A 16,574-nucleotide genomic window follows, 5' to 3' on the forward strand; every position below is an offset into this window, starting at 1 on the left:
CGCCGACGCCGCCGCCGCTGCCACCGCCACCGCTGCCGCCGCCGCCGCCGCCGCCGCCGCCGCCGCCGCCGCCGCCACCGCTCGCCGGTCGTCGGTACTCGGGCGAGCGGCCGCGCTCTGTGAGAATCGCCGGCCGGCAACCGGTTCCGACGCGGTGTTCGGGAAAGGAGCGTTCGTACCGGGTCCGGGTATTCATTCATGAACCGCCGCCACCTCCGCTCCGCTAGTTATTTCGTGCACATCACCGACGTCGCGGTGAAATCATCCCCTCGCCCCCGCGACGTAGCCGCCGGACCTTTGTAGCACGGGTTCCACGGGTACCGGAAACGAACAGTGATCGGATGTCGATCGCCTCGCCGATATGTTATCCGCATCGCGTTCGGATCGCGCGACATTTTAGACGTGCGATTCGTAATTGTTCTTCAAAAACCGTTGCGATCGTTGTATGCGGCAAAAGAATTATCTCTTCGCTTCGTTGCGCATCGTTTTTCACCGCTTGTTATCAATCTTGTAACGAATTTTGTCCCCTAACGTTTTTTTTTTTTTTGTTTGGAAACTTCGAAAACTCAATAACTTTGTGTAGCCTCGAGGGCGTCTTCGGTCGACAAAGTGCCCGTAAAGCTCTCACTCAAATAGTGCCTCCGCGTTAACCGGGTCAGTATTTTTGTACCACAAATAATAGAACAATATCACGCCAGGCGAACATGTGTAAACGAATCTTAATAGACTACGGATTTATTGAATTCATCGTTATGGGAAATAACCGGCATAACTGCAATTGACGATGTAGTTTTCTAACAGAAAAATGAAATCAGGATTTTGTATTCGAATGAAATAAACATTCTACATTATATTTGTGAAATCCTGTCATAAGCCTTGTACTGACATGTATAATATATAAATCCTCAAACTCAAAATTACATAATAATTCATGTTGAAAGAAAATTGATATTAATAGTGAACAAATAAAAATTGTACGTTCGATTGATGAATTAATTAAATAATAAAAAAAAAACTGCAGATGATGAAATTGTGCATGGAATTAAATATCGTTTAAAAATAGACAACAACTTACATTAAAATGTTTAGATATACGTTTTAGACAGTTTCATACATTTTATAAAAATATGTGCTAAGTAATGATCATCTATTATATTACATAATATTTTTTATTTTATTCATATACATTTTCTCTAGTTTAAAATGTTAAGAAATTGGTTAATGCATTAGACATTTTTTTATTGTCGGTAAAATATTTTAGTATAATATGTTTGTACAAAACCATCGATTTTAGTTTATTTTAAACTGGACGGATTAAATTATATCGTCATTACATAGGTATTTTAGTGGTCAATAAATATTTATTATATCCATCTATACTGACGGATAAAATTGTATTCTACAGTGGAAGATTATAAAACCTGTTTCACGAGTGCCAAATTCCATTATTAGGGCTCGGATTTCAATGCATTTGCATCTTCTTTTTGGAATGTCTTCCATAATGCTATGCTTTCCAAGCTACAAAAGTGTTTTTTAACCTTATTGTAATAAATTTTTTTTGTGGAATTTTTGACGTTTTTAATGTATTTTTTAATTTTTTAAGACATGGTTAACCTATTATGATTAAAAAAATTGACTCAAAAAAAAAACATGAAATTTTTTGAGTCTTTAATGTAAGTACCTAGTAAAAATGTAGTAAAATGCAATTAAAACTTAAAATGCGATTTATTAGGTACTTAAATATTGTATATTAATATGTTGTATTTAAAAATAATTAAATTTGTCTCACCAACGTAATTAATTATGTAAGTTTAATGAAATAATTTAAAAAATAGATGATATGTATCAAGAAATGTGCAGGATAAACTCATTTTTTTTGATGTTTAAATTTTTTTATTAAATTGAATAATTTGCTTAGTAAGATGAAAGTGATTTAAATATTAGATATGATATATAGTTTTACATATGCAAATCATTAAATAGCTTAGTAAAAGTAGGGTTTTGTCATGTACGGCGAATAAAGACTAGTTTAAAAAACTCTAACACACATGATGTGTAGAGTTATTATTTTTCGTTATCATCTACCGTGTTTTTAAAACTAATATTTCATAACTACTCGGAATGTACACACAAACACGAAAACACAAACACTCGAGTTCTGTACATACCGCACTATTATTTAATGTGTTATTATGTTTTCGGTTCAGCTATGGCAACCACAAATACAATAAACACACGGTCTTTCCATACAGCCACAAATATGTGAAGAGTATAATATAATTGTGTAGGTAACTACATTAACTGGTGTCTGGTTGGAAAAAAAAAACGTGCGTAGTATACGTACATATAAATGTAAAATGTATTATGTATATTGAACAATAAAATCGTTATCCGTAACGGTCCGAGGTCCATGAGCGTTTTTTCATGAATGGTTTTTCGTTTAGGCATTCTTCATCTTACGTATACATATATATTTCTAAAATGTATATAATTTGTATATTATATTGTGATGTGAAAATAATAGTACAAATTTATCTTGTGTTACATTAATAAACAAAAAGGTGGATGAGCACGATCATCACCATTTATTATATTCGATAAATAATATGTGGTTGTTGTGGTATCACATGTTTAAGTTTTAACTATTTGGTGAAAAATATAGGGCCAAATAATACTAGGGATAGTTGAATTCGCATGGTATTTAAAGAATTACAAAAACTGAATAGTCTGAAATATCAACTGGGAAAATATATAAATATTTATAATAAGTTGAAAATTAAAAAAATTAAAACGAAAAAAAGTAATGAGACCATAACAATAACAGTTACTCGCGTACGTATCTATTACAATGAAATAATTAATTAAACCTCCTGTTGTAAAATTAACATTGTTATATTTTTAACATACAATTAACATAATGTCCCAGAAAACAATATCCTATTTAAATATATTTTTTTGCTCTACGTAAAAAATTATCAAAAATTAATTAGGAATTGATATTAAAGTATACAGCTTTTAAGGATAAAATGTAAAATGTATTGTCATTTATTTTGCATTATAAAATTAAAAGATTAAATGTTTAAACAATCAGTAATAAATTGCGATACTACTTTTTTATACTACATACATTTTAAAACAAAAACTATAGTTTAATTTTTATTATTTTATTTCTTTTATTTTACAAACTCAATGTTATTTTATTTTACCTACCATACCTACCATGTAAAAAGTCGTTCGGCATTAAATTCTATAATAAATAATAAATAAATTAAATTTCATTATAATTATACTTCAAAATAAATGTAAATTAAATTATTTTATAAATATATTGATTTTTTAATATTTTCAGTTTTTTTTTTTTTAAAGTCAATTTGTATTCATCGATAATGGAAATACCAAGCGTTATTATTGAAAACAATTTTCAAAACAATTCAAGTAAATTATCCGAGATACTAGTTGCAACGTTTTACAGTTATTATAGAGAGTTCATTAGTATTTTAAGTGGATTTTATACTTTAACTTGGTATGCAACAATAATATTTCGTGGTTATTTTAAAAGAGACCATCCAATTTAAATATTATTTTCCCGTGTAGTCAAGTAGCTTCTATACATTACTATATACGGCTGGAAGTTTTCAATCTAAACACTAACTCGTTGTATTATAAATCGTGGTGATTATAATACGATTAATTTAATTATGACTGATAACACCATGTTATGTTATAAATGTCTGGTAGTTGATTGATTGCGGTTTTTGTCGTCGGTGAAATTGTATATTTTAAAGTAACAGAGGACATACATTTTCTAGTTTTTTTTTTGTGTACAGATAGAAAATGATACGTGTTTACAATATTAATTTTTCTGGATATTTATTCGATGTATTCATCTTAATTCCGGTAGAACAATAATAACAATTGCGTGTTCTACGCAATATTGGAAGAGCAACACGTTTGCTATAAAGGATATCGAATGAAAATTAATCATTATACGTGCGTTGTGAACGAAAAAATCATGTACATTAGTTATATGGATTACCTCGGATAAACTACCGATGGAAATAGCTGGCACGAGACATTTTTATATTTATATTGTGAACCACACCGAGACCTAGACCGTACTATGAGTATAGTACCTACGTAATGTTTATTTCAATAGAATTGTATTCGGATCACTATTTTACGTTAGTATGTATGTATGCATGTGTGTAATTATAATTTGTTTTTTATGAAAAAAATTGAATCCAACGTCAGCAGAAGTGAGACAATGTAATGTTTACAGTAATTTTTTGGGACCCATTTGTTTTATTAAATAATAGAACTCAGTGACGGGAATGTACATGAAATCGTACGTTGATTTGTTTTTAATTATTTAATCGACTAATGTCACAAATGGAGATTTTATTTTTCGCACCGGTTATGAATTTGTCTGTATTCGATATCATGTTTGTCTTAACACGATGCCTAATTGTTAAACAGAGTTTAAAGATGATGATATCTAAACAAAGTTGCGTAGTGGAATAAGAAAAAAAAAAAATAAATAAATAAAAATAAATACCAGAGAAGCGACCGTGAACTCAATCGTGTTTTCAATGACGATTTTCTTTAAGTTGTTTGGTTTTTCATTTCGTAACGGCTTAAAAATAATTTAATAATAAAAAAAATGAAGACCAAATTAAAACAACAACTTTTACGCAAACAATGTGCATGGGAGCAGCATAGAATATTAATCATAATTTATATGCGTCCGGAATGGATAACGCATACCGAACGAATTTAATGATCGGGTTACTCGGAGCAACGGTCAATGAATAATAAAAATTATTAAAAAAAAAAAAAAAAAAAAAATGAAAATGATTATAACAAAATACCAGTAGCTCAGTTACGTATGTATAGACACAAAAAGCGGGTACTCGCAAATGCACACCTAAACCAGTAATTACCGAATAGTTGTCCGTTGTGTAGAAAAAGGAAAAAAAACGAAAAATAAGAATTAATCGGCCGGCGGCGAACATCACCTTCGTACGTATACGTATAATTACAACTTATGTCCTATGTGCACCCGGACACTGAAGTTAAGTGGTGGTGGCGGTGTAACCGAAGGGCGGGAAGAAAAACGGCGGCAGTGACGAAGAAATTATACCGTCTTGATCTCGTTTTGCTTTTGGATGTCGCGCGACGGACCGGTTCTCCCCATTTTACATATCACCGTTGTTTCGGTTCGATGGAAATATTTATTTTTTTACTCATACGATTTATGAGTGCTTCATATATTATACACACAAACTCCCAGTAGCTGTCCCAGTTAGCGTTGTACGATAATGTTATACATTAAACGCATGTAATAACTATGATAATAAATAAATTATAATATTTCATGAGGTTTTTTCACGACGATGGCCGTAGACGGACAGAGGTGATTACATATGCTACATATTGTATTCCCAGAACTAAACGGTGACGTGGTGAATACGGTTTTTTAGAGGTGTGTCTCAACATAAATGTGTGGGCGGTCTCCAGGCACGAGAATAATATGTGATTGACTTGACAGTAAACAACTAATTAATTACTAACGAATAATCACATTGTACGGAAACACTTGTAAATTGTAGAAATCTATATGAATATGTGCGAAAATAGAACTAAAATATGTATTACGATTAATGTCTACGACATTAAATGGAAGATAAGTATATATATATGTGTGTAGTAGTGAGTCGTAAAAGAGACATGTTCATAAATTATGAAGATAAAATTAATAATTTTGGACATTCATTATTCGTTATATATCTTATATATAAAAGTAAATATGCTATCGAAACATTTGTCTTTATTATATATTTATATATTATTGATATTAATTTGAATACTTGAATATATTTAAAAAAAAAATAATATACTTTTTAAGTTCATATAATTGGGGTGATTGTAATGATGGTAGCAGAAGAAATAAAAATCCTATGGGCCATATAATAGGTGATTATACAATTTGATTCAAAAAAGTCAGCTCCATTTTCTAATATAGTAGTTAAAAACGGTTTACACAATAAAGTGAAGATGCGAAAGGTTGATCAAATTTTTTTTTAAGTAGATCCTTGGGATAAACATGATGCTTACCTAAAATAAATATAATTAAAAAGAAAACAATTTATTAGTAATTACATACATATTTTGGATTTAAGTATTCTGTAAAACTGATAGGTTGCAATGATCACCACTAGGTAGTGGACATTGTTAAATTATAAGTTATATGAATATTGAACAAAAATTATAAAATTTTTTGAGAAAATTTTTCTCTCTATTAACTAAGAACAGAAAATTGTACGTATCATGTTATTCTATTAACCAGAGGAGATGTAAGTTCCATAAAAAATTAATATCAATAACGTTTCTCCCATTTACGTTATCCATAGAATTAAATTAAAACTAGATTGTTTATTAAAAATAATTATTCAAATTATTTTGATTAATACAATTAACAATTATATAACGTTTATACTTTTAAATATCATTCGTTTATATCTGCATGTAAAAGTTATTACGGTTTTATAATATAGGTAATTATTTATTTATATGAATAATATAATATAATACAGTAATAATATAAATACAGAAATAATATATTAACCATGAATACAAATAACTGTATTCATTTGGGTAGGGCCTCTGGAGGATTGAAGTCTTCCATAATATAAGTTATATATAAGAAGAAAAATAATGGTAATTGACGGAATAACTGAATTTTTGAGTGACTTAAACAAGTTTTAGGAGGAATAAGTCCCCTCGAGCCTTATTTGCACTTATGAATATACTTCGTCATAGTTATCGTGCGACGATGACCATTGCATTCTTACAGTCAAGGTCAAGGTGACCAGCGTTCTCAATAAGTATTTGTTGGATAGTATTATTTCTTATTTTAATATTAGATTTCTTTCGTCATATTGTTCTTATTTGATTTTTATTATAGATATGAGCGATAAAATTGATATTTGAAGATAAATTTTTTTTTGCTTTTTTAGTTTCCCTTTAAGAAATTTTAAGTTTTATATAGTATACACTGTCAAAACTCATTGTCATATGTCATTTAAGTCCTATATATTTTATGGTTAAGGCTATATATTTTTAAATGGTAATTTGTTGTTTTTATATAACATTTTTTTTATTAGACTGAATAGTTACAAGACTTCCTCTTTGGTTTTATTTTCAAATGAAACATTTAAAATTATGTTGTTACTAATCTTCTCTAAGTTGTTTTTATGAATACACTGTTGAAAAATTTTTTTCATTTTTATTCATTCCAAAATAATATTTCCGATCCATTCCCTTGTGAAAACCTCGATTATTCAAGAGAAAAACTATAGATAATTCAAACATTCCGTTTTTCGACTACAGATGGGTAATGACGATTACTAATACTATTACAAATCAACAATGATACTTTATAAACGTAATATCCATAAATTTAAAATTAATAAAACAATATTAATACATAAAATATCAAAGTATCGAATGATTTTGAAAAGTATTTTATGCTTTAAAATTGTTAACACTATCTTATTATAGTAATTATTAAATCAATTAAAATGTAATTTTTTTTACCATAAACGATCATTAACAGTTTTTAAATTTATATTTATATCGTGATTAATTATTTAGAATTTTAGGTATGAATACAGAATAAATGAAATCTAAATGGTCACTGATAAGATTTTACATAAGTAACATAGAGGAGTTCAAAATTAATTTGGCCATTGTTATGGAGTCCCAACGGTGTATTTATTTCGTATATTCTATGGTTTAATAAACAATATGTATCAAATAAGTGAAGTGCATTTAATGTTTCCAATACAATTACCACAGAATAAGTAACTAATATAGGATTCCATGATTATTGGGACTAAATATTATTTACAACTATAAGTAACCATCCTGATTTTATATATTTGTGGTATAAGTATTAAATTAAACGAAAGAGGACTCAATTTACCTATAGTCATTATTGAATAATTCATATTTTTATGTCAATATATTGCAAATTCTTGAATTTTATATCATGTTTAAATACTTGTTTTTTTTTAATAATTTGCAACATATACATATTTATATATCATTACTTAAACAAAAACACTTACATACGTACATATTATTGTTAGATAATAATATTTATTTAGCCAATATTGACATTCCTTACAGTCTTACAGGATTTCATGATAATACATTTTATTAAATAAATAGAAGTACAAAGACATAGTTATCATTATTGCTACTAGTAAATGTTTTTATGATAAATTAAGAAATTTATAACTATAACAATTATTTACTTATTTACCATAAATAAATAATATATATATATATATTAAACTATAAAAATTTTTTCTTAAAATTTTATTTATTTGACCTTAAATTAGAGTTCAAATAAAAATAAACTTGTTCCAACACATAACTGGTTTTTTATACATTATAAAAAAATCATTAGTATTTTTATTAACATTTTAAAATTACTTACTGTTTAATATTGTTTAACTAAGAAAATCTGCTCTTATTTGAACGAAAATAATTGTATGAAAACTTTCTAGTATACTATTATACTATTTTACATTTAAATAAACTCATTATTATTATCTTATTATTTATTCGTTGACTGTAATATATACATATATTCTATAAATAATATTTATGTATTTTCATTCTAAGTATGTTCAATCTTAGATTGCATAGAACCATTAATATTTACAAATGGCCGTGTTCAAATGCGAGATAAATATAAATGTTTACCTATTTCGGTGTAAAAGCTTATAAAATGTTAGAATTTTATTATAATGCATTGAAAATGATTAGAATATTCTTGAAAAATACGAATACTTAATAGCCTCATCAACTAATTTAAAGTTTAACAAATATAAATTTACTGTTAACCCATTACGATTAGAATGGAATACAGGACGTGATAATCTTACACCGTAATTGGCTGAAAACACAAATACGCCTGTTTTCTTTATAATTTTAATGAGCACTTGGTTACAACAATTTTACAATAACGGCGGCTGTATAATATTGTGAATAAATAAACAACATTTTTGCGTTTCGATTAATTCGGCAAATTTTTGGCGAAACGACTTTAACATTCAGTACACTCTAACGATTCATGTCATGCTGTTTATGATCAAAAAGAATCAGGAGTTATTCTTAACTCTGTGACCAGACCGGAAATTGTATCATTAAAGAAACCTTAGTCATGTATATTAATATTATTTTTTGTTGGTCATGCAGTAATTTTACTTGATCTTTTTTTTCTTCTTTGGCAAGTAGACCACATCGATTCTGAGTCGCGAGTATATTGATATAAATTCCTTACATAAAACAGGGGAACAAAAATTATGATTAGCTATCGGTGGTAAACGGATTTTTAGTACAAGTATTACATCGTATTATATCTAGCGTAACTTAATATAATTGTTTCTTTAGTCAAACTTTGTTAGCATTGTCTTAAGATGTAGTATAAGGTGGCTGACTTAAACAATATTCGACACACGTCGTGTTCTTACATATATGGCTTCTATAAATAATAATAAGACTTTTTTTTTTCGATAGAAATCTTTACAGGCCACTGTATTAGATTAGTGTACGGAATTATAGTTGTCGAGTATAGGCACATATATTTGTCTCGTTATCGTTTACATTTAATGTGATTCTAACAGATTTTTCTGCAAAAATACCAAGTAGGTTTTTATTGCCTCATGTTTATTTTTTATTGTATACTTCAAACGTATATAATACTACGTATATAGATACAACCTTTATTTTTTTACTACAGCTGTTGCCGGAAGATATATATACTTTTGTAGCTTTATTAAAAATACGCGGTATAATTTATAAGTATAAAATCGTGTAATGAAGCGTTTGTGTTTTTATAACGTCAATAAATATATAATATCAAGGTCAATAATAAACGTTTAACGATAAAGTACTAAATCGGTTAAGTCGATACCGATATTTTGTTGTATTTTCGATACAATGGCTGTTCAGTCGATAAATACAAAATGAAAACGTAAATAGCTAATTATCTCTTTTCTTTCAATGTAATTGATGGTATAAATATATTCTATACAATATCCAATATGCTTACTTAAATATGCATATTTATAATATACCATTACGGCTAATCCCCGGTAGATTATGCACTTGCGTCATTGGTATGGTTATTAATAGTCTTATAAGATTTCCACTCCGATCATAAACCGTTCTCATCAAATTTACGGATCCGCTTACACTACTGCTTATCAAGAAATTATTCAATAAAAACAGAAAATTTTGCATAATTATTAACTAATATTATGCATGTTATTATTAATTAGTAATCATACAGTTATTAGTTTCTTATGTGGTTTTTTGAACTGATATTGTTCAATTTTTTTTTCTACTATGGATTTTAAAGTTATTATTTATTTTATCGTTTTAGAAAAATAAAAATATATTCATAATAATTGAATCTTTAAGTCTTTAGATTCATTTATTATGTACATTATTTACACCTTATAAAAATAATAAAGTTATATAAAATTAAATAAAAATTAAAAATTAGTAAATGGTTCATACTCATAAATTATTATAAAAATAAATAAAAAAATTTATAAAAAAATATATAGAAATAAATAATAAATAAATGCTTAGTCTGGAGTATTATTATATTTATAAACTACGATGGATTTTGAATAATTCAAAAATAATGTAAATATAAATATATTATATATATAATATATATTATATTTTATATTATTATAAAATCATCATTAGTATGGTTACGATACAAAGTCAATAAAATTGCAAGTCATTTTATTAACGTTAGATATATTCGATGATGAATTTTTAATCTGAAACTGGTCGAATTTTATAAATATAATAATACTCCAGACTAAGAATTTATTTATTTATTATTTATTTCTGTGTATTCTATATTTTCTATATTTGTTTATTTATTTATATATTATAAAAATATACAATCATAATTTTAAACTATGTTTTTTGAATTAAATAGATTTCATTCACCTGCCCATTTACTATGTAATATGTATGTACAAAATTAATTATTATTCATTTTATTTGAAAAATAATTGTAAATGCAAATTTAAATTGATTAATTTATATGATTATTTATTTTGAAAAAATGCGTTATTTAAATAATAAATTATTCAATAAAAATGAAATATTTTAACAAATAATAAATAACTTCTTATTTTTTAATGTGGCTATAGTTGGTTATGTAATTTAGGTATATATATTTAAAAAAGTTTTAATCCAATTAGAAATAAAATTTTCCAAATTTATTCTGAAACATCTGTTTCAACGTAGGCAATGTAGTAAACTAGTTGTATTCATAATATCAAAAATAATATGTTATTGTTTTGGTTTTTAAATTAATTATTATTGTTAATACATTTTAAAACTAATAAAAAACGTAAAAATAAAATAAAATAAAGTCTGATGATAATTTTGATACGAATTTAAAATATTTATGTCTCTTTTATGATGTATGGAAAATTTAATCAAGTGAAATTGTGATTTAAATTAAATATCATACTAATATTTATAGATATAAATTGTTTACATAGATATATTTATAATATAGTCCACACATTGTTTATTCAATTAATATTATTTATCATATTTAATATACGTGCAATACACTGATTAAGAACATATGCCTTTACTTTGGTGTATACAAAAAAAAAAAAAAAAAAATGAGCATGTTTAATCGAGGTTCTACTGTATAAACTTAAGAATTAAAAATATGCAATACAAGTATTACATAAACTTTTACTGAATTTTTACTGTTCGGAGAAATAAGTACGGTTAATCACGAACATGGATAATCGAGGCACGGTTAATTGAGGTTCTACTGTATTCTTATCGTTTCTAGTGTAATAATTGTTTGATCCATGATTTAACACAAAATAATTATTTTATAAAGTAATTTAATATTTTATTAAAAAAATATATGAATCCATTATGAATAAAATCAAAACAAATTGTTTCTTATAAATTTAAAATTTATAAATTATATTTATAATAATCAGAAATTTTAATAAAAATATAACAAAACGTTAGAAACGGTTTTAGTTAATTAGTCGTAGTTAAATACATAGAGTTGCAATTTAAAAGAACCATTTGAATTCTGTTATCATTAAATTTATCATTTGATTGACGAATTACGAAAATAATTTACAAGACGGCGTATTATGTTGGCAATTTTGATACTTCAATGCGCACGGGAACATTTGTCTGTTGTACGTATATATATATACTCAGGGGTGTGTTTTCTGCTGGAAAGCATTAAAAACTAAAAAATAATCAAATATAAATTGAATTTTGGTTGTTATTTACTTGGATTTTTCTTTTTTACTTTTCATTTTATGTCTCCCTTGTTTTACGCCCACTTAAACCATTATGTCACCGGGGACGAAAAACACTAACATTCATTTCTACTGACACTGACAGGAAAATCGTAACTCGTTTGTCAAGTAGAATGCCGTTTTATTGCACTCCAAAACGGGGCTTTGTCACCTCTGTACATCTTGTATGATACCATGCGATTAAATCGAAAATATTGTTGTAACTCGGAAAAATATTAATTTTAATGGTACCAACCTGTTCAGCCGTCTTTGTAACGAACAGATGACAATATTGTTTATTAATATGACCACCTGGTTGTCTGGCCAGGAAACAAAACTGTTTACAACCCGGATCGCACGTAGCGTACGACACTCTTCTGAGTCCGTGAGCCATTAACACCTCCTGTAATGATAATTATTAATAAATAACGTTTTTCTGTGTTTTATCAAAATAGAGGTTTAAAGATTACGGAGCGTTCGGAAGTGAAGGGAACGGATGAATTTTGTAGGAAATGAATTAATTTCCTGCTGTCGTTGATAATGTGATCGAATACCGTACCGAATAGTCAAGCAATTGAATGTCAAGATATTTTCATTTCCCAATCCCTCTCCTCAGTTTCCGGCATACACGTTGAGTGTATTAAAATATATAAGTATATTTATATTGAATATATTTGTGTGTTTTAAACTAATTATTGTGTAACAGGACCTAATTGAAAATACTTCAATCGATACACATTAATGTATTGGATTAATTTAACAACTTTCGGTGCGAGAGTTATGATTTTTATTTTTGTAATAAGATTCAAATTGAAAAAAATAATTATAATAAGTAATAATAATATATATATTATATTTTTAAATAACTAAATTTGTAATCAAAGTTAAAATTAATGTAGTTAATATTAAATAAAACATCATTGCACATTTTGATCAATTATTGGGGAATGCATGATTCATTAAACATGGCTCATCTGATGTGCATATTATTACGTTTGCTATTTCAAAAAAAAAAAAAAAAGGAAAAATGAAAAAGGTTAAAAAATACACAAACAAGTTGTCAGGAAAATAAAACCATACAGATCTTGTTACTAAAGTTTGGGTTATATTATATCGAATTGAATATTAATTATTATTTTCTAGAAATACATGCGTCAATAATTTGAATCATGTAGGCAAATAAAAAGAGGAAAAGTCTGATATTTTTTGTTTTGATCGATATAATATTCATGAATGTAGATGATTTAAGCCTTCTCTCGGTACTGTTATAAGAAGTCTATTCTTATAAATATAAAACTTGAATGTCTAATTCAAGTTATTTTTCAAAGGAAATTTATTATTAAAATATTTTACTTCATTTTTAGTACAAATAATTCTATAAATACATACAAGCACGTGTTGGAAGTTATTTTATTATTTTTCTTAACATTATGGAAAATATTCCTAAAGTTTATTAAAAAATAAATTCTTGAATATATTGTTTTCAAATTTAATAGATAATTGAATTATTAATGCATCTAAGGAGGAAGGGTTTAAATAAACTATACTTTTTTTTATTTCAGAAAAAACATTCTTACTGACTCAAAATTAGCCTATTCAATATTATTTAAGAGGCGTTTTAGTTTAAGGAAATGCTTTATTTTGTTTTACATACAATAAATTAAATAAAAGTACATTAATATTAGCAGGTTATCATACCGAATTTAATAATATTGAAATTAATTTCCAAAAATGAGTTTTCATTTTTAAATTCTTTTTTTCTCATATAAATCACCATTTTTAATATTTATCGTATAGATATAATATAACATCAGATAAATATTATTTTTCAACAGCAATTTTATTGTATATATTAAAGTAAAAAATACTATACGAATTTATAACGGATTATTAAATTGGAACGTGTTTGATTGTGAAATGTGTTAAATTTAGTAGCCCAATGTGTTTAAGGCATAAAAAAATGAACATGTAGATGAGTATAAAAATTATGGGAATAAAATCGTCCTTAGAAATACAATATTTTTTCCCTTTTATTTATTTCGATTTCTTCTACCATTAATATATTGTATGCTATTATTTTTCACGTACTTATGATAAACGCACATAAAACAAATATGTGACGGATTTTCGTGGACATTGCATTTCGATATACATACACACGTACGCGCGCGCATATCCAAAACGCATACAGGAGCTTAGAAAAACACCAGTTCCCGCATGTTACGTCCATACATTATTCATGTTTACGGATTATTGTCGTAGTAGGGTACGCGTATATAAATAAATATATGTAAGTACACACATTCACTCACTCACACACATACATACACATTCATATATGTACACTGAAATGAGAATACTAAGAGAATACGATTTATTTTCGTACTTATTTTTCTTGCTGGATAACAAAAGGGGAAAATGAGCAAAAGAAAAAAAAAATCATTTTTATACTATCAAGTACACGTGAGTACGTAATATAGGAATGTATATGAAGAGTAGTATAAAATATGTGTTTTTCTGAATATCCTCAAAGGTGGATGGTCTATTATAAAACGTGTGGTAACAGAAGGGTTTAAGCTTTTTAAAACTTGTAAAAATATACACGTTGGTTTACCAGTGCAATTGAAGAATTTCTAGACTGTCTTCTTCCATTAAAGGATATGTCTGATAAATCATTTAAATTGAAAATATATGTATATATAACAATTTATGCATAGGACGCACAGATACATAGCTAATATGTATATTCAATTGATAAATAAAATTACGTATGCACAGATTAGATCAAATCTTGTAGATTTTGCTTCGCAAACATATATTGAATATATATAAATATACATTTGTAGTCATTTAAACTATATCATCACTATATCCATCAAATCTATTCAGAGATTTTCATAAGTTCTTATTTTTTCGTTCAACCTTTTACCTACCATTATGCTTTCTTTTAGTGTATGTACGATTTATATTTTATGTATGTATATAATACTGATATTTATGGTATTGAAGAAAAACGTATAGGAATACCATTTTTTCTATTATTTTCTATTAATGATATGAAAAAAAAACCACTTAAGTGGACTTAATATTAACACTTTTGAAAACTACAAGTACGTACATTGGCATGAAATCCAATTATAAAAATAATGAAGAATACATTTTTTTGTAAAGTTTATTTTGACAAATATTTAAAAAAACCGTCATTATATTGCTTTAAAGTAAATTATGTTTTAATGAATAACTTACAAATGATAACTTATTATACTTTATGTGAAACGTATAGGCTTTTTATATAAAATAAAATAATTTTTTTTTTTTTCATAATTCAGATATGGAATTTAATTATTTTAAAAAGTGGAATATATATAAACTACTTATAAAAATAATATAATTTATTAACATAACAAAATAACATAAGTCATTAATATAATATATAGATATATTATTTTTCTTTAAATTAATTTTAAATTAAAATCAACTGTTATTTAAAAATATTATAACTGTTTATCATATTAAACACAGACAGGAGACATTGAGATTTTGGTAACTTTTTGAATGCATAGAATTGAATAATTTTACAATAATAATTTATGAAATACTAATTGGTCAACAAACTAAAATTTTTTTAAAATTGGGAAAAATTATTTTAGATTTTTATAAACTAAATTGTAGTCTCTTAAAATATTTAACAATTACAGGTCGTTCATTCCATTTTATTCGATATATCTTGTTTATGTGTTCTGTGTAAATATTTGGAAGATTACAACACTTTAAAATTAGTTACTATAGGGTTGAATAGAAGTTTATAATGTTCATATTTGGTTTTAAGTGAGGATTATATTAAACTCATGTAATAGTTAATATTGGCTTGTGAATAAATAAATAATACTCATACACTGTTTAAAAAATGTTGGTTTTTGTGTTTTATAAAACTGTCCTTGAAAGTAATTTTTTTCATACGTATTAAAATACGAAAATTAATTTAAAAAATAAATGTTTAAACATTAATAAGGGATTAACGAAAATCGAATAGTGCATTTCTAATTAAATTTAACAGATAAGTAATAAAGGTAGGGGGAAATTAATTTTGGCAAACAGTCCAGTTCGAGTGTATGAGTGCACACGTGGATGTATCTGTGTGTGTTGACGAGGCCATATATGAGGAAAAGAGGGATATTGTGAGACAGA

General features: G+C 26.5%; 1 protein-coding gene across 1 annotated transcript in view; it reads right to left on the reverse strand.

Moving 5' to 3' along the window:
* Nucleotides 1-16,574, reverse strand: part of LOC112689625 (tensin-3-like) — a 147,633-nt gene that overhangs the window by 16,015 nt on the left and 115,044 nt on the right. The window contains exon 4 of the mRNA XM_025563421.1: nucleotides 12,643-12,789. Within this exon, the coding sequence (XP_025419206.1) occupies nucleotides 12,643-12,789 (147 nt within the window). The remainder of the gene's footprint in view (nucleotides 1-12,642; nucleotides 12,790-16,574) is intronic.

Source organism: Sipha flava, unplaced genomic scaffold (genome assembly GCF_003268045.1).
Source record: "Sipha flava isolate LNK unplaced genomic scaffold, YSA_version1 45_pilon_pilon, whole genome shotgun sequence".
Taxonomy (NCBI): Eukaryota; Metazoa; Arthropoda; class Insecta; order Hemiptera; family Aphididae; genus Sipha; species Sipha flava.